Source organism: Tasmannia lanceolata, unplaced genomic scaffold (genome assembly GCF_043159265.1).
Source record: "Tasmannia lanceolata isolate RefF3 unplaced genomic scaffold, GAP_Taslan_0.1 ptg000001l, whole genome shotgun sequence".
NCBI classification, from domain to species: domain Eukaryota; kingdom Viridiplantae; phylum Streptophyta; class Magnoliopsida; order Canellales; family Winteraceae; genus Tasmannia; species Tasmannia lanceolata.
In genome coordinates, this window is record NW_027518678.1 from 5,517,975 (window position 1) to 5,543,929 (window position 25,955).

General features: G+C 37.6%; 1 protein-coding gene across 3 annotated transcripts; it reads left to right on the forward strand.

Annotated features, from left to right (window-relative positions):
* Positions 1-16,693: 16,693 nt before the first annotated feature.
* On the forward strand, positions 16,694-20,200 carry LOC143863080 (G2/mitotic-specific cyclin-2-like). Of its 3 annotated transcripts, none has more exons than XM_077374722.1 (11): positions 16,694-16,824; positions 17,277-17,329; positions 17,448-17,550; positions 17,642-17,698; positions 17,785-17,827; positions 17,918-18,121; positions 18,464-18,553; positions 18,667-18,891; positions 19,223-19,321; positions 19,418-19,596; positions 19,701-20,200. In XM_077374722.1, the coding sequence occupies exons 2-11, from the start codon at positions 17,281-17,283 to the stop codon at positions 19,837-19,839; spliced, it is 1,188 nt and encodes a 395-aa protein (XP_077230837.1). In that variant the 5' UTR covers positions 16,694-16,824; positions 17,277-17,280; the 3' UTR covers positions 19,840-20,200. The 3 variants fall into 3 exon arrangements, with proteins under 3 accessions (XP_077230837.1, XP_077230178.1, XP_077231489.1); XM_077374063.1 differs by having other exon boundaries at positions 16,712-16,824; positions 17,272-17,329; XM_077375374.1 differs by lacking the exon at positions 16,694-16,824 and having other exon boundaries at positions 17,130-17,329.
* Positions 20,201-25,955: the final 5,755 nt, after the last annotated feature.

Consider the following 25,955-nt stretch of genomic DNA (forward strand, 5'->3'; position numbering starts at 1 on the left):
GGATTAACAAATGAAACATAAATCATAACCAAGAAGAAATCTGCATCCCATCCTTTTCTGCAATGAAATATTTAAAGCAAACACCCGAGAGGAGAGTATTTAACGAAATTCAAGGAGAATTAGCTAATCCCCAAAATCAGAGAAAATAGCAATTTAAAGAACCCAACATAAATCATCTTTATTATAGCTAATTTTCTTTCAGAATATCAGCCACTGATGTAAAAGCCAAGCGACACAAGCAAGAGATGGGATCTAGATAACTTTATAAAGAAGAAATGAGAAGAGCTTTACCTTCTTGTCTTTGTCCTTCTTCTCCTGTGAAAACCCACGCCTCTTTCCTTCTTCTTTCTGCCAATTACGGTTTTGAAATGGGTTTAGGGTTTGACGATGATGAGGCGGCTGTGAAGTGGGGGGTTGAATAGGAAGATGATTGTGGCGGCGATGGGCGGAGCTCGGATTTAATGGATAGAAATGGGTTTCTATGGGTTTCAAGGGGATTGAAGAAAATGGTGAAGTGAGAAGAGGGTTTGATGGTGAAATTGGTGGTAGAAATGGGAGTTGAGAGGAGGAAGCCGAGGTTGTGGCACGGCCAGAGACGGTGGTCGGAGGTGGGTTGCAGAGGGTGGTGGCTAGTGGTGGTGGAGATAGGATCGGGTGGAAATGGAAGAGGGTTTCGGATGGAGAGATGGACGGAAATGGAGGGTTGGGGTTTTACTAGGGCTGTAATGGAAGAGGTGATGATGGGGGAGAGGATGGAAGTATAGATGGGGGAGAGGATGGAAGTATAGATGGAGGTGGAGATGGTGAGAGTTCTCGATCGGATTCCGGTGGGTTCGAATGGTGGAAGATGGTGAGAGTTCTCGATCGGATTCCGGTGGGTTCGAATGGTGGAAGATGGTGGTGCTCGGTCGAATTTGCAGAGGATGGGTTTGGATTAGGGATAAATGAAAAATGGAGGTGATGGTGGTGGGTTATGGAGGAGGAGATGAGGGCTGAGAAATGGGGTGGATGATGGAGGCGGTCGATGGGGGTGGAGGTGGCTGATGGGCGCTCGGAGAAGATGGGCGAAGATGGTGGCCGCACTCCCCTCTCCTCTTTTCTCTATGATTCTCGCCCAAAATGAGGAACTTCCTCACAACCCTAATTTGGTTTAGTATTTAAAGGGAAATGAGAAATTCTCACCCCCAATATTTCATGGACAGCCCCCATTATGCTACTTCACACCCTTCTGCTCATAGAGAAATGCTATTAGAACTACAATATTTTGATATTCGCACGCTTTGCCTGGATAATCTACCCTCCCTTTATATAAGAAATGAAACATTCAAGCCCATTTTCTCTTCGGGACAACCACCTTTTAGCAGTGTATATGAAACCCAAATTTGTAAGAGAGTGGCTCTGGCAAGAAAGGGGCCACTATAAAAATGAAATGCTTTCCCAACTCCTTTTTCTACTAACAGATTCCCTCCATGTAGTAGGTGGTGGGCCCACGAAAATGAGAAGCACTGAAGAACAAGAGTTGGTCCACCATTCACTGCTCATTATTATCCATGTATGGCTGAATAGCTGCCAGCTCCTTCTATAGTTTAGAACTTCACAAGGGAAACCAATACCGACACTTGACACTACCATGCTTCAATGATGCACCACCCTTTTCTTTACTTGACACTTGTGACCTTATATACATGTTTCGATTGACACACTCACTCGCCCTGACCATTTCCATCAATTTTTCTGAAATTTTCCAAAACTTTACTTGGGATCTTAAACTACTCTAGTGCATAGATTGGGACTCTAGATCACTACCCTGGTAGGGTTTTTATTCAAACCGAGCCGATTAAGGTATGGTCAAAATGGGGTGTCTACATGGGTTTCTTTAAAAACTGATATTTTTTGGGATTTCTATAAAATAAAATACTACTGGAAACTTAATTTTCAATCACGGTTTGGCCGTTTTAATTTTCATTCTAATTTTCAAACAATAACCCCGAAAGGGGTTATTTCTTGATGAACGAATCCAAAAGTATATCAAACCATGTCCAAAGTTTATAAAATCTTATTTCCAAACTAATGTTTTGATTTCCAGAATACCCAAAAAATTTCGGATTTTTTTGAATTTGTTTAATCCTGTTTTAAATTATTTTAAATTTCGGCCATTTTTAATAAATATCAAAATATTTTAAAAATTAATGAAACTCTCCAGAATTAATTTCCAATAATAAATTGAATTTTTCATTAGATTTGTTTTTTGAAAAAAAGGTTTTTTATTTGTTTTCTAATCATTTTTTCGTTTTACGTGCCGTAATTCTTTTTCGTATTAAATTAGTAATTTTTTGAAAATTTTCTTTACAAACTAGTAACTTAGGTTACTGGAATGTTAGATAAAATTTTAAATTGGTTTTGCAAAGTTTTAATATGGTTTTGTAATTTATTTTAATAAATGGGTTTCAATTTCTAGGAAACAAATTCCCCTTTTCTATTTAAAAATCGATTTTATGGAGGAGATTTAATTTTAAGTTTTGAAATTTTGATAGAAAATTTTATAATCTATTATATATCTACTGGAATTTTTTATTGGATTTTAGGATACTATTAGGTTTGCTTTTTAAGTAATTCTTTGGTTTCATCTGATTTTTGTGTAAATTTCAATTGGCATCAAATCGTAATAAAAATTCATGAAAGTCATACAGTAGTCTAATCTCATGATTATCTTTATTCTGTGAAAGTTTTGGAAAATCAGAAATTGATATCAAATCTTAATGATAATTCATGAAATTTTTCCAGTAAGTTACAATTATCCATATCTTGTTACTGAAATTTTTTTAACTGATTTGGAGTTCGATTGCTTAGGGTTACTGTGTATTCCTAACAATCTGGTCTTAATGATATTAAATCACAATTTAATAGCAAATCAATACAAAAGTCAGTAAAAATCTCCAAAAAACCTTAACTTTTCATCATAAATTCAATCTCTAACTTTTTGAAACAGAAACCTTAGGGTTCATAGATTGTCTTTGTAAATTGGCTATGCTGTGACAATTTAACTGCCGAGATCGTAACCATAATCGTATACTAATTGCGATCGATCCAGCATAATTGGAGTGCGTAAATTATAGTATGATATTGGCTCCGAGGTCCACTGTCCACGGAAATCCTGAGAAATATGCCAGGCAATAAGATACTATAATTTATGTGCTAAATTATACAAGGGTTGAGAGCACGATTCCCTTCCATGGTTGTGATTCGAGGTCGAACCTTGCGAACCATAGAGCCTTTGGTATTCCTTAGATGTTTAGGAACCGAAAATCCTTGAAATATGAAAATCATTAACTTCAGCAAATTAAATCAATTTACATCATGTCTTTCGGAACCGTTGGATTGCGGTTTCCATCGTAAGAACCATTAGAGCCCTATTTAGGAACATTTGCGTCATGTCGTGTCCTAGGTTTTAGGGAGTCCTAGTGTTAGGAGTCCAGCTTCATCACGGGCGTTTTCTATGGATAGCAACCGTGCCATAGATCTAGTTACACTAGTCACCTCACTTTTCTCATAGGACAAGCCTAGTTACCTAGGATGTAGGTTCACCTGCATTAGTCAAAGGGATGTCTTGCACTTAGATAGGACCATATAGCATCTTAGATGAAGTCCTAGGATAATAAAATCTTCAACTTGAATTAAATAATTTCTCTTAAAACTGTTGAAACAGTCAATCCAGTCTAGATCGGTGTCCTAGATGAGTCAGGCATAAGTAGCTTAGTTCAGGTGCACCGAACTACGTCGACTCTGATCCCAGTGAGGGTTGGGTACGTAGGCAGCTTGGATGTCTGATGGCATACTAATCACGAGTCGGCTCCACAACAAATTATGGGGTTTTGTATATTAATTTTCTTGTAAATTCTTAATTAAATCATTTATGACCTTCCATGAAATTAGAATTTTAGGAGAACTTTCACTTAGATTGAATTCAAACAAATTAAGAAATTAAGATACACATTTAGGATCTACATTGAAATTAGATCATAGGATGCATGTCACGTAGTTAGCACACTAACATAGAGTTAAATGAGCCATTTAAAAGAAATTCAAAAGAGTTAACTTTTGGAATTGAAGACCGATTATCGGGCAGGAATGATGCATGTGGTGGATAACTCCCCATACCTTCCATTCTTGTAACTAGGTAACGAGTCTATATTTCTGGTTAATTATGGGTCCTAGATCCCACATCTAGGTGGCGACTCTGTCACTCTCTTTTGTGTGGAATTCGGATTGCCCTAGTGATCCCAAGTTCATATAAAAGATGAATTAAAATCAATAATAAAAGAGCACACGCCAATCGCGTGGGTACGAGAGACCAAGAGAGAGCGTGGCGGCTCGCGCCCCACCCCTCTCGCGGGATCGGGTCCCACAATAGTATGCTTCATTGCTCACCAGCTGCTGTAAACACAAGTACACCGAGTGTTTACGACTGCAGCACTGGTGCATAGCTTGGAAATAGATACATCCCATCAGGGTAATGACATCCCATCTGGCATGCACTGTATCTATCACATGGAGCCAATAATAATAAAATCAATAAAGTATAATAAAAATAAAATGATTTATGTTGTGCAGTGTGTGAATCCCTTGTTTTAAACACCTATTTGGTGCCCCTGGATTCTAAGCGATTAAATTCCCATTTATAATGATTTTAGTCCAAAATTCTTCAAAGTTAGTAACAAATGGCATTTTAACAGAGTTAGGCAATGTTCCAAGAACTCCCCAGCAGAGTCGCCAGCCTGTGGACCTCGATCCGAGAGAGGCGGGGGACGAGTCCCCGCGATTCTCAGGATCATCCATGTGAATGGAGAGCTCTACCAAGGAACTATAAAAAAGAAGTGCCTCTCACAGCATGAGTGGCGATAAAAGGTGAGATACCTCTCGATTCGGGGATTAGCTCGGGTTCGAGGCGCACCTTAAACAAAGAAGAGTCACCATCTAAGGAAGTTGGCCCTGGATCCCATACTATGCTCTGTTGCAATGGATAACCAAAGATATAAAAGAAGGTTCGTGCCTGGTTACGAATTTGGAAGGTCCGAAGTGCACCTCATCCGCCCAAGTGCAAACACCTGGTCTCTTATACCATTTATTTATTGATTTTGAAGAGTTTTGGGCGAAAGCCATATGAAATGGGAACACATCTCCGAGAAGACGACTATCTAATCATGCATGTCTCGGAGATGATTAATAAGCAGACATCAAAGAAATGAAATGAGTGTCACCTAAGAATAACTAGGTTATGAATGTCATACCTAATTTGTGTCTAAGTTTTGATGTGCAAACACATGCATGCTACAGCTAAAAGTATATTATCTGTACATGAAAGTAAGAAAACACAACAAAACACACAACACAATTCAACTCTATACACGACTCGACAAGACGAATCCTAAAACTCTAATGCAATACTTGACTCGGACCAGAATGACCATCCACCTTGGCTGCTCTACGTATCCCAGCCTCGGGAAGAATCAGAATCAACGTAGTTCGATGACCTATTCTAAACTACGATGCCTAACCATTTAGAACCGCTATCCTAGACTCGATCCATTAGACTCGACTGATTTTTAAAGCGTTTTGTACGATTATTTAAGTTCAAGTGAATTGTAATTTTTAGGACTCTCTATATGCCCTAACTAATGCAAGTTGATTAGCCTTAAGCTAATGCAGGTGAGCCCTAACATCCTATGTGTAACTAGGCTGTGCATCATAAAGAAAACCACGGCTGAATATATGCTTCCTAGTCTAGCCATCGGTTCGACTAAATGTCTAATCGATCAACTCGAGGCCTCCTAACTCTAGTGACACTCACACGACAGGACACACCAAATCAACATAAACAGGACAGACTCCTAACTCTAAAACATCCCAAACATCTAGGATAGACTCCTAACTCTAGGGGAAGATCTTTTTGAAAGGGTTTTGAAGATTTTTTATATTTTTGGAAGGTTTGAAATGTTTATTTTTAAATGTTTGGCTGGACCTGGGGTGTGGATCCCAAGCTGCACTACGTACCCTGTGGAAAGGGATCAAGCCAACGTAGTTCAGAACAGAAATTCCTAACTACACTTACAAAGACTTATGACATTTAGAATATTTTGGATTTTTCAGATGTTTTGATTTTTTGAAATTTCTGAATGTTTTTGAGTTTTTGACACAAGAGGACAAAATCCTATCATCATAAGGGTAGGATAGACTCATGATATCTCGCAAAGGTTGGACAACATCCTATGCTTTGCGGGGAGGGTTGGATGGAATCACATCTCTGCAAGGGTTGGACAGCATCTTATACCTTGCAGGAGTGGATAAAAAATCACATGACTTGATGAGAGGTTGGACAGAATCCTAACCCCTATGATGATAGGACAGACTCTTGAAAGACTGCCTCTCTAACTAAGGACAGACTGCTAGCTAAGGACGAACTCATATACGAAAAGACTGACTCCTAGTGCACAACCCTAAGAGGGGAGTGCTAGTGAGACTAGGCTAGTCTCCTAAAAGAAGAGAAGATAAAGAAGGATGCTAGTGAGACTGGGCAAGTCTCTTAAACACCGAGTTGGGCTCCAAGTAACCTTATCATTGCCCTTGCAATGATAAAAGAGGTATGGGCAATTAATAGACTGAATTGGTCTTCAACCAATAGGGGGTACAAGTTGGGATACAACCTATAGAAGGTTCTATAAATGAGGCTAAGGCATGCCTCCTATGGGTTAACGCACTAATGAAACAAAGCTTGTCTCCAAAGGATGGATGACCTTTCTACTGAGATATAGCTTGTCTGCTAAAAGGGTTGGGCTCTAGATAACTCTTTCATTGCCCGTCCAATGAATAGGGGAACCTAAGGTCTTAAGGGATATACATATAAAAGACTGGGCAAGTCTTTTAAATGAAAGAGGGGAGTGCTACTTGGACTAAGTGAGTCCTCTAAGGATGGGCTTGGGCTAGCGCCTTCATCGCCCTTTGCGAATGAGGGATAACATATCCAGTATGGCAACAACTTTTTTTTTTCTTTTAAAAAAAAAAAAATCATCCTCACGATCTCATCTGATTAATAATATTCAAATAGAAACCTTATCACTTTTTGTATTACTTCACATTTATTTCATACTCATCATATTTACCAAACAATTATCTATAAAGCTCAGTATAAGAAAGCAATTGTATTAATTTCATTTGCAAACATCAATACCTATCATAACCATACTATACTGACCACTCAAACCAAAACAATGCAATCCCCTTCAGTTTAATCAATTGATAAATTCTTAATCATTACATACCAATTTTATGTCACCTTGCAACTAGAACTTATGCTTTTCTCTAAGCAGGCATAACAATATGTTGCTCTGCCACTCAAAATAATAATAATAATAATAATAAATGATTGACGATTGATGAGAATAAAATGAGAGGTGTATCAATAGTTAACCAACTCTAATTGCATATATCCTTGAACAAGGTAAATAACTAATCATATAATATTTTGGAGATACAACATTGTACGAGTCCCAAATGTATGAGACAATCACGGCAACCAATGCATGTACATGTCCTGTCACACCTTTAGAGGGTATTTTCCAGCCAAACAGTAATAAAAGCAAGTGAATACAAGCTACTTCATTGAAAGACCAACTATGTTTGTAACAGGTAATAGCACCAATGACTGGTAAATGGATATCTTAAAGTTATCAAAATATGTTGATATTTTGATATTGAATGAACTTTATCTTAGCTATTGATTGTCTGAAACCAAGTAATACACCCATGAAATTTAAGATAATGACTCTGTTCATTATCAATTAATGATTACTACAGAGAGAAAATAAAATTTGAAGTAAAAGAGTTAATACATTACCTAGCATACTCTAGGAACTCAATGTAATAATGAAATTTTTAGATGAAAGTAAGATTTTGTTTCTATATTTTGTCATGAGGACATAAATTCCCTTTGCTTATAAAACAAAGACCAAGAAGCAAAACAAAATGACTCATTTATACTCAAAACTACAGCTTCCCTCCACCAAATCCAAACTAAAAGAGACATAATATGAGTATAATCATGTTCAGCATATACCTTATAGCTAGTCTCTTCATGCTAATATAGTTTGACCAAACATGTGGTGTTTTAAGGCAACCAAATTATTCATATGACTGATTATAAGAATGCCACCAAAAAGCTAGAACGTATGTATCCTAACACATACCCTCGTTTACAGTTGGTCTTCAATATGTATTTTTAACACATGAGGCACAAATAAAGAGACAAGAATTTATGCTTTATAAACTATAGAAACACATTTGAGAGAAATTAAAGAGAAAATCGAATATCTAGGCTAAAACATACATGACAATAAAAAATGATTTGCTAAAGAATTTTGTCCTGAGTAATCAAAAGGTGTTAAAACTGAAATTTATGTTCACAAAGAATATTACTAACTTTGTGTCATTGAAATCCAAATACCAAAGCCTAATATTATGAAATAAATGGGGTAAAGAAAAGGGCAAATTTTATACTTCTACAACTCAAATGTGCAGCATAATATTTGGGTGAAAACAAAATTAAACCTAAATACATGAACTCAACCATATACCTTTAATTATCACACCAACGCACAAATGAGAACTTAATTTGGAAATCATACCAGGGGTTTAATAGGAACACTTAAGAAATGGACCATGCACTAGAGAAGTACCTAAAACCTCAAGCATCAAATTATAATAACACCACAGTCATCTTGTCTCTTAAACCCTTAAAGAGATGTCAAAAAGCTTATTGAACTTCTCAAAGGCTCTCATAATCTAAACAAGAGATCAAAATATTATTGCACTCCTAGTTCTTCACAAACCAATTAAAGAGAATAGGTAACCTAAGCATATAGCAGCAATAAAATATTATCGTCCAACTGATGCTATTCCACAAAAGTATGTAATAGCAAATGACTAAAAACGAAAAGTAACAAGCTTATTTCAAGTCATCAGTGGATGTGATTAATGTCCAAGAATAGAATATGAAAGAAAGCAGCGATTTTGAAGCTACAACACTTTGTAAGCTTGCATTACCCTTTTTATCAATTAAAAATAGTCATCTAAGGCCAACGTAATTTCTAATTCAGGTAAAATGTATAATACAAGGGGAAAAACAAATGAAATCCTCATAATTATACTAAAATCTAATTACATAAATACCAAAACAGAACCTCTGGTACCAAGACAATGACAATACCTTCTAAAATAAATGACCTCCCTGCACATATTTCATAAATGTCAAGAGCCTCAACTTATATGCCATTTACACTCAAGATCAGATATTGCCTCTATGCAATAGCAAAAATCAAATATACAATTTCATGCCAATCAATTTAGAGCAATATCATATCTAATTTTGTACAAAACACATTAACTCATCAATAATCTAGCAAATAAGTATACGGTTACCTGAACCAATGCAAAATGAGATAAAATGAAAGACAAATACCTCAAAAATGAACAAATTCTTACCAAAATCTCAGAGTTAGTGCTAAACTCCCAAGAAAACAATCGGATCTACTGGAGGGAGGATATTTAGCCGGAAAAGATGATGCTCTCTCCCTCTATGTCTCAATTTTCTTGATTGATCTCTTTTATAAACCAGAAACCTTCAAAAATGACGAACAAGTGCTTGAAAATAGCAATTAGAGCAACTAAATCTCTAATAACCCTAACAAAACTAGGATTTCAGGTTCAGATCTAAACAAGACTCTAGATTTGTTACTTCAGGAGAAGAACAAACTAAAATACAAAGAAAAGGTTCGATCTAGGGTTTTAGATCATGAAAGGGAAAAATAGAGGAAGCACAAGCTAACAATAGAAGAAGAAGGGGCCATGGCCAGAGGTTTGCCGGCATATGACCAGAGTACGGCCAGAGAAGAAGAGACTTGATCAGAGCAGAAGAATCTCAGGTTAGGGATTTACACAGAAGAACAAAAAAATACAAGAATTTCGAAGTGAAAAGATGAGAAATACAAGCCGCTCATAGCTTGTTCTTGCCGGAGGAGGTGAACGGCTGGAACAACCTACCGGAAAATGGCCAAAATTTTGAGAAAAATGATCGGAAGATTAGGGTTTAGAACCAGATCTATTTTCTCTCTCTTTCTCTCTCTAAAGATTAAGGAAAATCTCGATGAATTTTACTTTTTTTTAGAAAAGAGAGGATTAAATGATATTTATAGGCAAAGGATGGAAACTGATATTGACACTCCAATTTGATATCTGCACAAATGCGTGATTCTGACAGGCTAATTCACCCCCCTATCGCTTGATAACTGCACAAACTTGCTCTGTCTTTTAGTGCAATTTCTTGGCGAAAATTTCTGAGATTTTGCAGGGAGATTCCTAAGATTCTAAAGTTTTCAAAAATGTGGTCATGGGCACTTAGAGACTTAGGTTGACTTGGACTTCCCTCAAATACATGAAATTTTAGGGTGAAGCTTAGATAAGATTGCGCTTCTTATTTCGCTCGTTTTAATTGGTAATTTTGCTCAGATTCTGACGAAATTTTCGAGGGACCTAGTTGGGACCCTAAGCTAGCCTAGGGTGTACTTTGAGGCTTTAAAACCCTGATTAGATGGGTTTTTACTCAAATCATGAAGGGTTTAGGGTACGGTCAAAATGGGGTGTCTGCAGTGACGATGTGTCTGGTTAGCCAAATAGAATAGCTAGTTCAATGTTACGTCTACTATGCAATTCTGGTTAACTTTGATGTGTCATCAATAAGTGAATGTTCAAATCGTAAGATACCTTCATTTATGCATAAAATTTCCAAGCCTAATGAGAAAAATACTTTCATTTTGAAAATGGTGGGGGATTGTTAGAGAATTTTCAAAATAGCAAAATGATTTTGAAAGAATTAAAGTAATTTTATCAAGTTATATTTTAATTATAAAAACAAATTTAAGACAGGGCCGGTCGACCGGGGTTTCACGGGCGACTGCAGATTGGTTCCTAAAAACATTGAGAATTTCGAGAAAGGTGTGGGTGGGCGACCGCGGGTAGCCCGGTCGACCGCGGTTCTTTGGATCGAGAAAAAATAAAATGACAGAAACATGCCGGTGGGCGGCCGCAGGTAGCTCGGTCGACCGCAGATGTTCAAAAAAGTATCCGTTGTGAGAAAAAAGATGTGACTTTTCACTTTTGTTTTCAAACCTTTCTTCATGTCTTTTGCTTCCAACAGTCATAGATGTTTTTCAAACACAAGGGACACCTTGTGGATGATCCAAAACACTTAAATCACAAATAGTTGTGATTGAATGGACATTATTCAAACAAATTCAAGAGATGTCTTGAAGGGATGTTTCCCTTTGATGAATATACATCTAAAGCTCTTTAAAAAGAGCAGAAATCTGTCTTTTTAAAAATAGAAAAACAGTTATTGTTGTACTTTATTCTCTCTCTAGCAATTCCTCACTTTAATTCTCTTATTTTCTTATATTTTGTTCATAAAACAGTACACTTAAACTGTTTTCTACAGAAACAATTTTGGTGGTTTTCTCAAGGGCTTGAAGTTCTGTAAAAGGTGTTTTGGGTTTGATTCCGCTTATGCAAAGCGTCATCAAATATTTGTAGGATCATCCTACAAGACTTCATTGTATCTTGGAGGCAATACACGGATCCCCTTTGCACACAACTGGTGGGGGCGAATATTGTCTTAAGGAAAGCGACATCGCGCCTTGAAGCATCTCCTTCCTTCACTATTTCAATCTCCAGAGTAGAATTTCCAACAATAATCATTTCTACGATGTTGTGGCATGACCCTCAATATGAATCTTCACTAGGTAGGCCCCATGATGAATAGGCCATTGTGAAAAGATCACACTGGTTTGAAGATCACTGATATCCAATAGGCACTAAAAAAGGAGCCTCTTTTAGCCATTGCTTTTTAGAACAAACGAGTGCTTAGGATTGTTCAATCGAAACAATTTTTGGACCATTGACAAGCAGTAGGAAGTGACGGTTCTTCTCCAAACTGCTTAGGTACTACACTAAAATAAATAAGTCAAGAAAAAAAAAATCATTGTACATGAATATACCTTTAGAAATGTTAAAGTATAAAAGATTAAACAACGTCTTCTCCAGTGGCTTAAGCTTTGGAGTAATTGGTTGTTTCACATGGTGTCAGAATTTGCTCTGGGTCAAAACTCCTTGATATTAGAAATCCACATCTAATGGCCAACCCAAAAAAGGGGTCACATGTGTCATGTGTAGGCCAATCCTAAAAAGAGGGGCCACACATGAGGGGTAGGATTAAAACAAAAAAATAATAATAATATGGTTGGATTTGGACATGACACATTTTTAAGAGATAGAAAGGAGAGAGAAAATCATAACGGAGGATGCAATGATGTTGCAAAAGTGAACATCCAGAGAGAATCAAGATTAAAGATTTCCAATCAATTCTTACTATTCACTCAAAGAGTTTGGGATTTTCAAGTCTACATCTGATCATTTTGCTCTCATGGTGTAGGTTGTTTGTATGTAACAACTGTTAGAAGGGTCGTGTAACCCCGGGGCAAAATCGTTATGCGCAGCGGAATAAAATCGCATAATATAACATTATTCTTCAATTTTGCCCTTAGCACATGATTTCTATGATCTAGATTATATTTTGGTGATAAAATAAACAGATAAAAAACATACATTTGTAGAAATTACCACAAAGAAGATCGTCTGCTTGATCTACTCCCCGAATCGTCACGAACGAACCCTTCTTCGCGAACGCCGCAAGTTGATCCGATGGGATCCTTTGATCTTCACACAAAGGGATAGAACAACTCTTATTCTATTTAAGGATCTGATCTAAATCAGATCTAATTGATAGGATTATCTTAATTGTAGATGGAGCTTGAATGGTGAAGAAGTAGAAGTAATGGAGAGAGAGATGTGCAGAAACATTTTCACTTTTTGGGAGGTTTTCCAAAAACAAAAATCTTCTTATGAAAAAACCAAACGTCCACCCCTGCTAATATATATTTTAAGTTTTGTATTTGTTTTGCCATTTTGAATTCCTAGAAGATCTCAAATAAGATTTATCAAAAATTTGTGTGCAACTTTTCAAACTTTTAAAATATAATGTCCAACCATTATTTGATGTTTTTGCAAGCCCAAGTTGGGTGTGTATCTTTGCCCAACCAATTGGTTTTTCAAATCAAATCCCTAAAAATTCTCCTACTCCTCCCATATCTTTAAGGAAATTCGTTTCCTAATCTAACTAGGTTAGCTATTTGTTTTAATTATTAATTAATAATTAATAAGATAATATCAATTATTATCTTTCAAATCTACCCTTTATTATTGGATGAAATTCCATCTTAGGGCACATAGACTAACAACAACATATCCTCAATTCCCTCTCATGACCTTATATTTTAGGTCATGACGTTTGTGATAAGGGCACGCATTAATGCCAACAAATCTATTGTTCACATATACATACTTGAGCTAACCCTCTTACTAAGTGTGATGTTTGTCTAACAGGGAGATGAGTCATCCACATCAGGCCGCCCCATTAGGTAATGTGACATGACTCATCCTCACCAAAAATCCCCAATGGACATGACACATCAAGCCGACCCATCAAGTTATGTTGAAAGTGTTCTAATGTCAAAAGATAATTTTAGGGCCCATTTGGATACCTCAGATTTTGTATTAGGATTTGGAATTGAGTTTTCAATACAAAATGAATAGATCTGCCAGCTCATGTTGAGGGAGACAGAGAGGGAAGGGGGTACTTCCTGGTGCACGGGAGAGGTTGAGGAGCCAAGAGGGTGAAGGAAACTGCCAGATCTGTGGATTTCCAATTTCTTATTTCCACAGCTTATTTGGAATTTTGATTTTTTTCACTGTCGGTCGGGAATTGGAAATTCAAGGATTTGATCGGGATCCAAATGTCAACGCAAAAAGGGCTGCAAATGTGAGAATTCCAAATCAAAATCTTCTAGGCATCCAAACGGGCCCTTAAAAAAACATAAAATAAAAAGTATATGCAAGTGTAGTGTGTGCAATAAGTGAAGGAGATTAATCATGAGATGGATCGATGGTCAAGACTCTTTAATCACGAATCTCCGTTCGGGAGCCGATGGCCATACGATCCAACATAAAATGTAATGAAAATATTCATAAGGAGTTGAGAGTCACATGGCTATGCTTAAAAATGCAACAACTAAATGGTGAAGTTACAATAACGGTTTTCCCAAAAGCAGCATTTTGAAAAAAATTAGAGAAGGATTTCCATTTTAGGGCAGGATGGGTATATGCATAGAAGTTACATATAATGACAACGATGTGCAGTGTCAATGGACCCAGACGACAGTCTTATCGATCCAACGGTCCAAAAGTTAATTAACAAGATTTGGACACATCAATAGGATCCAACTAATATCCATTGGATCCATTTCCTAAGGTCTGAAATTATTTCACATCATGACTAAGAAGACGTAGCCAAAGAATCCAATGGAGAGTCTTAGATTCGAACGAAGGGTGCCTATGACAAAGAAACCCTACATATTTTTGTCTATTTATGAGGGGCATTCTCAACATTTAAATCCTCCATATATGATGATTCTTCTCTTTCTACTGAGTTTCTTACCTCTTCCCTCGCCTAACCCTAAGCCTTAACTGTTTACAACGTAAGTGTTGGGGTAAAATCGGACTATCAACTGTACGGCGTCACGTGGCAACTCCTGCAAAGGCAGGAAACCACTCGACTAGTCATACCATCGAGTGCCATTGATCTTGACAGAACGAGGAGTCGAGTGGCCGACTGGACGAAGGGCACATGGACCATAGGCCACTGCATGAGTACCGCCTTGTAAGGATTATCCTCCGACAAGCAAACAACCCTTGGTACACCTCCCTGATATTAGCATCTGACCAGCTCACCTCCACTAGCCTGGGAGATAGCTAGGGTGTGCAACTCGGGTTGGGTTGGGTAGGGTTGAGGCCAACCCGAACCCGACCCGAGCAAGTGAGCAACCTGAACCTGACTCGACCCGAGTTCCAACCCGACTCGACCTAAGGAACCCTTTTTTAACCCGACCGACCCGAGTTCAACTCGACCCAACCCGAGATTTTAAGCTTAAAAAATATTAAAAATGTCGGGTTCACTCAGGTCGGGTTGCCCAAGCCCTCAACCCGAACCTGACCCGACCCCGAACCCAACCCGAACTCAACCCAATCCGACTTTTTTCCGGGTTGAACCCATCGGGTTCGGGTTAAGCCCACCCTAGTTGCACCCCTAAAGATAGCGTAACGCCCCCATCATTGAAGACAAACAGTACAAGATCCAGGAATCTTTCAATCGGAGTACGAGATCCCAGATCTCCCAGCCACAATTGGGGGCAGCACCCGTGACTTGTCAACACCATATCATGAACCCATCACCCCCTAATTTATCATGCCGTGCCAGCGTCGGCTCTTCTCCAGCGATTATCACCATGTCATGTCAGTGTCACATCATGTTTAGGAACACAGAACCCCACCTATAAAAGGGAACCCTCCACTCCATGTCGGAGGCTTCTGGCCAAGATAATCTCCCCAGAACACTCACAGTTATGATTATAGCATAGTACACAAACACCACCCCCATGTACGCAATCCACTTGGCCCACCTAATGATCACTCTCACCTACTCTCTCTCTTCTCCACGTTTCGCTCTCATCCTGGTTCCTCTGTATGACTTGAGTGTTGAAGGATTACCTCGGAGTTCTTACTCTGGGTGGGCCTTAACCTTTTGTAGCACAAGTTGTAGGCCAAGCCAACCTCCTTGCCATTGTACTCTTGGCTGGATTTGAGCAGCATCAATAATACCCAGAGCCTTTTGGAAGGCGTGACCAAGCGCATTTTAGCCCTTTGTACTCGTGGCCTGATTTGAGCAGCATCAATAATACCCAGATAGACCCGCATCACTCGAAAATGGACCGTCCGATTCGTGATCAAAATTCAAAAATAGGATCCGAAAAGCTCAGCTATCAGACATACAATATACTCTTCGGCCCACATATCTACCATGAAATTCTTACTCAAAGCCCTGAAGGAAATGAACAAATAATAATCAGTGCCACGTGGAAGGCCCACCAAATGAACATTATCCAAGGAAGTGATATGTTCCCCTCTTTTCTTCCTCGGGCCATCCCTCCAGTGTATTTATGACTTCCCTTTTTTACACTATAAGAGGGTGGCCAGGGGAAGAAAAGGGGACGAATATATCATTTCCCATTATCTAGCATCAGAATTGTGGGGCCCACTACGGATAAACCATGCCTTACTATCAATCTATCACGGGCATGAAGTGCAGTGCGTAACAAAACTAACTCAAAATCCCCATAAAAAAACTAACTCAAAATTTTGAGTTAGCACGTGCTAGAGTAGATAACCGTTAGGACAGTCACCCACGTGTCCTTTTGAACTTGAATGTGCATTATTTTTGAGTTTCGGAGATGATATTTTCACCCCCCTCCGGTAGACATAAAGTTGCCCACTTTTCACGTCAAATCAGGTTAGAATGGGGTGTGCAAATACTGTAGGGGGGGGGGGGGGTAAATATCATCAGCCTTTATTAATGCTCTTTGCCTCTTTCAGATCAGATTTGAATTTTTTTTCTTTGCGCTCTCTTTCCATCTCCCTTTCCATCTCCCTTTCATATCATATTTGCAATTTTTTTCTTTCTGTTTTAGAGCCTCCTCTCCAACGGGTTTTTTTCATAGCCAAAGAAGGATCAAGAAGGGTTGGGGAGATTTTTAATTCTTTACACTAATGGTTAGTAAATATGGAATTTAGATTACTTTTTGTGATTTGGGTTTCGTTGATTTTGAGTTTTGGTCGTTTTGTAATTAGGGTTTTTCGCATATCTTTTAATTTTGAATCTCGTTGGGATATGGATTCTGTAGTTTGATTGTTTTTCTGATGTAGGTTTTAACTACAGCTTACTATATATGGTTTTTTATCCATTTTCAAATATGGGTTTTGTTGATTTTGACTTTTGGTCATTTTTTATTAGGGTTTTTCGCATATCTTTTTGGTTTTGAATCACGTCCGGATGTGGATTCTGTAGTTTGATTGTTTTTCTGATGTGGGTTAAAGTAGAGCTTACAAACTTATGGTTTGTTTTATCCATTTTCAAATGTGGGTTTTGTTAGATCTTTTGGGTAATGTTTCTGTGAGTTTTTTTTTTAAATATGTTTTATCTCATCTTCGGTGATTGAGATCAGAGATATGGCTGGACACAGCAAGAATATTCCGGTCATGATTGAAAGTCTGCGAGGTAAATCCATCTAATTGTACCTATCTCATTTGTATGATTAGTTTTGATTTTAAAATTGTTAACCCTAAGCTGCACTTATCTTGGATTTTCTTTTCTGTTGTTTTGTAATCTTTGAAAGGCCTTGGAATGGAGGGCCTGAACTGTAGACCTTTGAAGGACATAAATAATGTCATGGGTGCTACCCCTTCACCTTGCATTGCGATCAAAAGGGAACTATCAGGGTAATTCATAAAACCCCAATCCATATTTTCACTATTATTATGTTTGTGACTTTGTTCTAATTATTTGTCCCTGATTCTTTTTTTTTTTCAGAAAACCTTCGGCCGATCACCAGACCCGGCATTTCACCGGGCATCGACCCATTACAAGGTTAGTCTACTTTGGTTTTGAAATTCCTTTCTATTTCTATCAGAAATGCACAACTAAATATTTAGCTTTTCCTCCTGTTTGTATAGGAAATTCGCAGCTTCACTAGCAAACAAACCAACTTTCCATCAGGTACTTCATTTCGAGAAAATAACAGATTGATTTTTTTTTTTTTTTTTTTTAACATAGTAGTCATCATTTTTCTGTTCATATTTTTTACAGGGCTGTAATCGAATGCATGGATTGGTCGAGAATGAGAAAAATAAGAAAACTGTCACATCAGTCCCGAATGCAAATGATTCAGAAAGCTTTACAGTTATAGATGTAGTGGAGACTGTTCCCGATATCGATAGTTGTGACTCTAAAAATCCACTAGCGGTTGTCGATTATGTTGAAGAGATATATACCTTCTATAAACAAATTGAGGTGAATCTCACACTGGCTTTTCTAAGTAGCTTTATTTGAGGATAAGAATTAATCTTAACATCATATTATCCCTGCTCATTTCGAACTGTTATTACCAAAATTATTCCCAAAATGTTGCTTTATTTGAGGATAAGAATTAAATTTTAACATCGTATTATCCCTGCTCATTGCAAACTGTTACTACCAAAATTATCCCCCAAATTTCTTGTTTTGATAAAGATCCACTTAATTTGCAGGAATTCTCTCATTTTTGTCCTTTTTCTCTTTTATTTATGAATTGATAAATTTTTTACAAAAGTTAGTATGAATTGGACAGTTGAAACTGACTCATTCTTTGAGCAGAATTCTAGCTGTGTCTCCCCTACCTACATGTCTCACCAAAATGACATCAATGAGAAGATGAGGGCCATTTTGATTGACTGGGTAATTGAGGTAGAAAAAAGACGCCCATTCTTCGTCCCTCATGTCTTGATCATATGATTTATGATTTTTAGGTATTTCTGCCTTGAGACTTATAACACAATGAGAACACTTATTTTGTACAGGTCCACTACAAGTTTGAACTAATGGACGAGGCATTATTCTTGACCGTCAATCTCATAGATAGATTTTTAGAGCGTCAGGAGGTGTTAAGAAAGAAGGTCCAGTTGGTTGGAGTGACTGCCTTGCTTTTGGCATGCAAGTATGAGGAAGTATCTGCTCCCGCTGTGGATAATCTAATTCTAATTTCGGATAGTGGTGCATACACGAGGGACGAAGTCCTCGCAATGGTATTGATATTTTCTTATCTTTAGTAAACAGAAATTCAATAGTCGACTATTTCTCAATGATGTAATTTAGACCCTGTTCGTTTGAGGTTATGCCAACCGATTGAGAGTCCTGGACTCTCAATTGGTTGGCATAATCTTAACCGAACAGGGACTTACAGTCCGTTCAATTAAGATTATGACAACCAATTGTGAGTTCCAAACCTATTATTGTTTAAATTTGAGTCCAATAATCAGTTTAACACTCACAATTGGTTGTCAGTCTTAAACAAACAGCAATTCCATAATTGATTATTCAATATGTAATTTAATTTGTGTTGTTCAATCCTTGCAGGAGAAATTGATGATAAACACATTACAATTCAATATGTCAGTGCCTACTCCTTACGTTTTCATGAGGAGGTTTCTAAAGGCAGCTGAATCTGACAAGAAGGTTTAAGTTCTCTCTTCACAATGGTTGAAATCCAATTTCTTTGATTCAAGCACTGGTCAGTGATTTTTTGACAGAATTTCACTTTGATTCAAACAGCTAGAACTCATGTCCTTTTTCATGATCGAGCTTTGCCTCGTGGAGTACAAAATGCTCAGTTTCCGCCCCTCTTTATTGGCGGCCGCAGCCATCTATACAGCTCAGTGTACCATGAAAGGATTCAAGCACTGGTCAAGGACTAGTGAATGGTATAGTAGCTACACAGAAGATCAGCTTCGGTCAGTTCCTCTTTATTCTTCTCTTTCTTTTGGTCCTGTTCTTACCTTTCAAATTCTTGTAAACTGACAAAATGGGTACTTTTTCTTTGTTGGTTTTGTTATAGAGAATGCTCTAGGTTGATGGTAGAATTCCATCAGAAGGCAGCGATTGGGAAACTCACAGGGGTGCACAGGAAGTATAGTACTTTCAAGTTTGGATGCGCTGCAAAAGCTGAACCGGCTCGCTTTCTTTTAGACGCATGACTGTAATGGCGACGGGGAAAATCAATGCATTTCCGTGAACTTGAAAAATCACAATGCGTGGGCCAAAGTGTAACGAAACAGACAGAGGTATCAGATACGAGGAGAGTTAGCAATAGGAAGAGGGGTGTGCCAGCAAGGCTAAGAGATTAGTTACAACTTACAAGTAACAAATTCAGTTAGGAAACTGGTATAACAGGTAGGAGTAGTTATCATCTCAACAGCAGTACAAATAAGAAAGAGGGGAGAAAACAGAGTAGGAGAATGTTGTGTAGAATTTTCTTTTTTTTCATTGTAACAGAAGGAACTGGTACCTCGAAGCCAGATAAATTTCATTTTCTTTCAGAAATTCAAGATTCTTCTTCTTCTTCTTCTGCTTCTTTTCTACTTTAATTTCTGCAACTACACCTAAGCTCCTAACATTGGTGCTTTCATTGTCTTCTCACATTATGGCTGAGAATACACGATATAGGATAGAATGGAAAAAAATGATCCATGTAGAAGAACCCAACTAGAGTCGGGATTAGAGCCGGGTAGATTCCTTTCACCTTCTTCATGAAATTTTTCTAAAGGATTCATTTAGCCGACCCCAACTAGTTTGGGACAAAGGCTTTATTGAGTTGAGTCGAGTTGAATTGTGATTTGTGAATAACCAGAAGAATTTCTCTCCTTCTTCTCTCAGGTCAGAAACAATCACAGGCCCAGCCAAATGCCGTTGAGAAGATCTTGATTGAATGATCCTAGGCCCATGAGAGTCAAGTCTCCTATAAGTTTCCGTCTAGAAAATTTAACTACTTTATTTTGTAGTTATTGACTTACTGTTGGTGGGCTTACAAGTTCTCAGAACGTTTAACATGCATAATTCTGCATAATTAATCTGCTAGTGATTTCCTTATTATTAAGGCCTTGTTCGTTTAAGATTATACAAACCGATTGTGAGACCAAAACCAATTATTGGACTCAAAATTACGTTTAATATTGAGTCCAATAATTGGTTATGGACTCAATCGGTTGTCACAATCTTAAACGTACAGGGCTTAAGGGTGGTAAATTCAGTCTATTACAGTGGACTACGAATGATTTCGAGAGAGATGAGATTCAGTTTGCTTTTGCAATAGGGAGTCTTGTTTATATGATGTATGCATTACTTAAATGAGACTACGGCCTTGTTCGTTTAAGAATATGTCAACCGATTGTGACTCAAAAACCAATTATTGGACTCAAATTTACGTTTAATTTTTTGAATCGAATGGTTGGTTTTGGACTGACAATCGGTTGGTATAATCACAAACGAACAGAGCCTAACGATCACATACATATATGAGGACAGATAATATTGGCAATTCATCACTTTGATTCCAACTACATTGGATGCTATGACACTAAGTTCCTGTTCGTTTGAGATTGTGACAACTATTTGTAAGCCCCCTAGCTGATTATTTGATCCGAAATTAAAGTAATTTTGGCTCCAATAATCGGTTGGGGGCTCACAATCGGTGGTCATAATCTCAAATGAACAGGGAATAAGAAATCTGCATCAAGATACATAATTATGCTTACATGTGGACTTGTGTCTTGAGAAGTAGGAAATAGTTCTTATGACTTCTTCCACTCTAGAGGCAGAGTTCATGGTATGTTACGAGGCTACTCCTCAGACTACATAGTTGCAAAATCTCATTACGGGCATACAGTGGTTGGCATCATCTCAAGGCCAGTGAGGATTTATTGTAATAATTCAGCAGCGATCTTTTTTCTCCAAGAACAAGTCTAGTGGTGGATTGAAATACATATACGTCAAGTATCTTATTGTGATAGAAAAATTGTGAATCAAATTGTGTTTATTAAGCATATTGTTACAAAGAAGATACACAATGCTTTCCTTTCCCACATGAATATTCTCTCCTAACATTCTCCACATACGCGTGGAACCATTCCAAAAAGAGGAAAAAAATTAAAAGAAAAAATGAATGTGCATATACGTAAATGAGCTCAGTAATTATTTTTCTCGGAGTCGAAAAAGAATATATCTGCAGGGGTGTCTACATACACGCACCCAATTGCTTCATTTCCAAGCGACGGAGTCAATCTCATCTCTAGCTGACTTGTAAAGCTTGAGCCGCTGAGCTATGGACTCCCTCTTCTCCATCAGCGCCGGATCTTCATCCAACATCACTCCAAGCTGTTGCTTCTGCACACCAGGGTGAAGTACAACCAAGTTCAATACTCGTATTTTCTTTCGTATCAGTAAACAAATTATAAAAACAAGAGCCATGCTAGTACATTGCACCGTGGCTCTGCCTCCGTAATTTGAAAGCCATAGCAATCCATGTGATTAACAGTCTTGATCACCAAAGAGACAACAAGTTGCAGTAGTATTTTTCTTGAAAATAAATATACATAGAATAGGCTACAGATATTGGCATTCCAATGTTTTAATAATTGCACTAACTCTGCTTGTCTTTTATTATTTAAGCAGCTGCCAAAGGTTATATTACCATTCTCAAAAAACTTTCAAAAGCCAATTAAAAAAAGAAAAGCCAAGTTGAGTTCGTGCAATTATCAAAACATGGCAATACCAATATCAGTAGCCATAGAATATAACATAGCCTGTCTCAACTATCTCTGCCTCTTTCAAAATATCATGAAAATTCCAATTTTTTGATCAAAAAACAAAAAATATCTCGATATGTTCAAATACACTGTGATAGATTTTTATTTTGTACAGCAAAAATATCATTGTAATTTCACAATATTTTTTGTTTTTCTAGTTTATATTATTTATATTTCCAGTATTTTCCCAGAAACAAAAGGGTTATCAGAGGCTGATGTCAGCCAGCCGTTGCCTTTTTCTTGAACTGATGGTCAAGTATAGGTAACGAATCTTCGTCAAGACAAAGGTTAAATCACCTCTTAGGATATTTCAATTGAACAGTACAACACAAAAATAAAACTGTGAAACAACCAATTACTCCGAAAGGTTAAGCTGTTGGAGAAGGCGTTATTAAATCTTTTATACTTCAACACTCCTTCACATGTGGCCCCTCTCTTTAGGGTTGGCCTACAAGTGGCACATGTGGCCCCTCTTTTGGGTTGGCCATTACATATGGATTTTTAATATCAAGGAGTTTTGAACCCAGGTCAATTGCCGTGGTACCATGTGAAATAGCCAAGTACTCTGTTGGAGAATGCGTTATTTAATCTTTTATACTTTAACAAAAACAAAAATAAAATATAAGGGAAGAATGTTGTAGGATATCATCTGACCTCCCTCCGCCCAATTTGAGCATAAAAAAGGTTTAGCAGTGCCTGCTTGGCCTCGCGGACTTGAGTACTTGACAGTGAACAACAGCCTTGGGGATGGAATTCTTCAGTGTTTCACATACCATGCCAACATAAGATGACACATTGGATCCTGAATGAAAAAAATCAGATGCCATGTCAGCATTCAAATGTGTACTTTAGATGGCATGTCGCTACGTGAAATGTGTCGTGCTGCATAGGATAAAGTGAAATGAGCATGCACAATGTGAATGGTGAAGCCAAAAAAAATACAGTATAATTTTTTTTTTTTGAATGGTGACTGATATCATTAAAAGAAGACCGAGGTGGTCATATACAAAGACAGGGGGATACAAGACTCGAGTTACAACTAAAAAGATAACAAGCAAGAATCAAGGAGGCATAAAATCGAAAAGCTCAAGACCATCCATCACAACTCCTCCTTTAGCAAGCCTATCGGCCAATTCATTTGCGGATCAACACACATGCTGGAAGACAATTGATGAGACCCCAATCCAATCTTGAATCTCATAAAAAAATCTTGCAAATCTCCAAGGATGAAGCCCTTTAATAAGCCAATCAACCACATTCAAGGAGTCCCTCTCAACTATCACTTTTTCTAGACAAGTTTTATCTAATAATTGATGCACAGCCCTAACCTCCGCTTCTTTTGAATCCGCTATCCCGATGGGACCGCAAATGCTAGTGCAAAATAGATTAAAGAAGGTGATAAAAACACTGCTTACTCTCATCGTATAGTGAGTGCGAGAAGGAGGAGTAATTGAATTGAAAGCTTGAGGATCAATGGGACGATGTCCGATGATAAGGAGCTGAAAATTATTGAAATCGTAGATTTCTATCGATCCATATATTCTTCTAAAGAAGTTGAGAGTCCAATCATGAGGAGGTTGATTTCAAATCCCTAAAGAGGCTGACAGGCGCAGATTAGAGATGCCTTTCTCTGAGGAGGAAATCGAGTGTGGGGTGTTTTCTTGAGGGAGGGATAGGGCCCCAAGTCTGGATGGTTTCTACCTCGCCTTTTTCCACAGCTGTTGGGAGTATGCGAAGGATGACATTATGCGTTTTTTCAAAGAATTCTATGGTGAAAAAATACAATACAATCTGCAAAGTAAAATAGTATTATACAATCTATATAAAGTGATATACCAATCTTCCTGAGATGGCTGTCAGCGTATCGGTCCATGGTTGGAGCCATGTGATTTCCACCCTTCTCGCTCTCTAGTGGGAGCTTTCGGAAGAATTCCACTGTCAGGTAACTTGATTCCATCTCCACTAGCTGAAGAACTGTTTTACGGCTATCTTCACGGAACCTTTCCAAGGCCTCATTTGATGCAGCAGCTATGTCAGCTTGAAGTGTCGGAAACCGCTTCAGTTCCTGATAAATTCAGTTAAACAGATTTTGCAGAAACACACGATTATAAATGTAGCTCAAGATGAGCCAATGTAGCAAGTTATGCTCAGTTTCACTTGATGTCTGTAATTAGAAATCCTAGAACCTTTAAAGAGCGAGTTATTATGTATGTGGTCATGTGCATACTGCATACATATACTGAGATACATTATGTATAAAACTTCCGTCTTCTATTACTAATAGGAACTATACACACCAGACTAGGTGCGAAGGCAAAGAATATTCGATACAGAAAAGGATTAGGGCATAAGTTTGTGGTTACTTGTGGTGACACCCCATTTTGCATGGGTCAACTAGACCGAATTGGTTAACAAGTATATTAGCATCCACTGTTGCATAGGGTTTTGAGTCTATCAATTAAAAGTAGGCAATCCTTTCCTCACTCAGCACTAAAAGATAACTATGGAAAATTTTACGAGGAAATAAACTGTGTAACCCTTGAAATCATAAGCAACTATCTAAAACAATCTTCAATGAAGCCGTCCAGAACCACCCAACCTCTTAGAAGTTAATCAAAAAGCATATAGGAACTTGAACATTGCCAAAAATTAATCCATACGCCAGCCTACACCATTGATCCAATAGGAATCCTCAAGACATGATTTGACCAGCAATAGCCCTTGTTTGGCTTGCGTTGCTCAATGGGTATTTTTCAAGAGAGGTAAAATACTCTAATTTTAAGCTTTTCAAGATAGCTTCCAAAGTCCAAACAAGATCACGACCATTTAATTTCATTTTTCTTAGTAGAATCCAAACCCCCATTAGGAGATAAATTTTGTCATGAAACCAACATCATTACTTAGGTTTGAATTTATATTTCAAACAAAAATGTTACACCACACCACCAAGCTTTCTGTTTTTATTTACTGGTAGCAACTTTGTTTGACTGTAGGGGAGAAAACAAAGTTTGTATCAAACCATGTTAGAAATGGAAATTTTCATATTTAAATTACTTCTAGAATCTTTCATTTGACTGGGAAAGAAACAATGATTGTTCTGGAGAAAGTGTACAAAGTATTATAGAAATCGCAATTGATTGCTAATTCATGGGGTAAAGAATAAAAAATTATTTCAAGAAAAAATCCAAGTACAGATTGCTCGTACATCAAAAATCATTTCAAGACTCTAGTAATGACAGAAATTGTATCCATTATTGTGACATCCACTTGCATAAAACTCATATGAAAGACTTCTTGCGCTTATAAATTTCCCACCTGTGTTTCTGCTATTGACTTTCAAACAAGTTCTTTCAAGATGAAATGCACCTGAAAAAAAAAAAGTCATCCCACTGTGAATTAGGAAAAATAAGTCAAATTGATGACATAAATTTATGATGTTGATTGGCAGATATTAGAAGAAATCTAATGTCAACTAAGTCATAATAGTGAAAACGAGGAAAGACTTTCTT

Excerpts from the sequence above, each read along its gene's own strand:
- LOC143863080 (XM_077374063.1), top strand. Across the intron at positions 17,330-17,447 it reads CATGATTGAAAGTCTGCGAG|GCCTTGGAATGGAGGGCCTG; the intron begins GTAAATCCATCT and ends AATCTTTGAAAG. Across the intron at positions 18,554-18,666 it reads TGATTGACTGGGTAATTGAG|GTCCACTACAAGTTTGAACT; the intron begins GTAGAAAAAAGA and ends TATTTTGTACAG.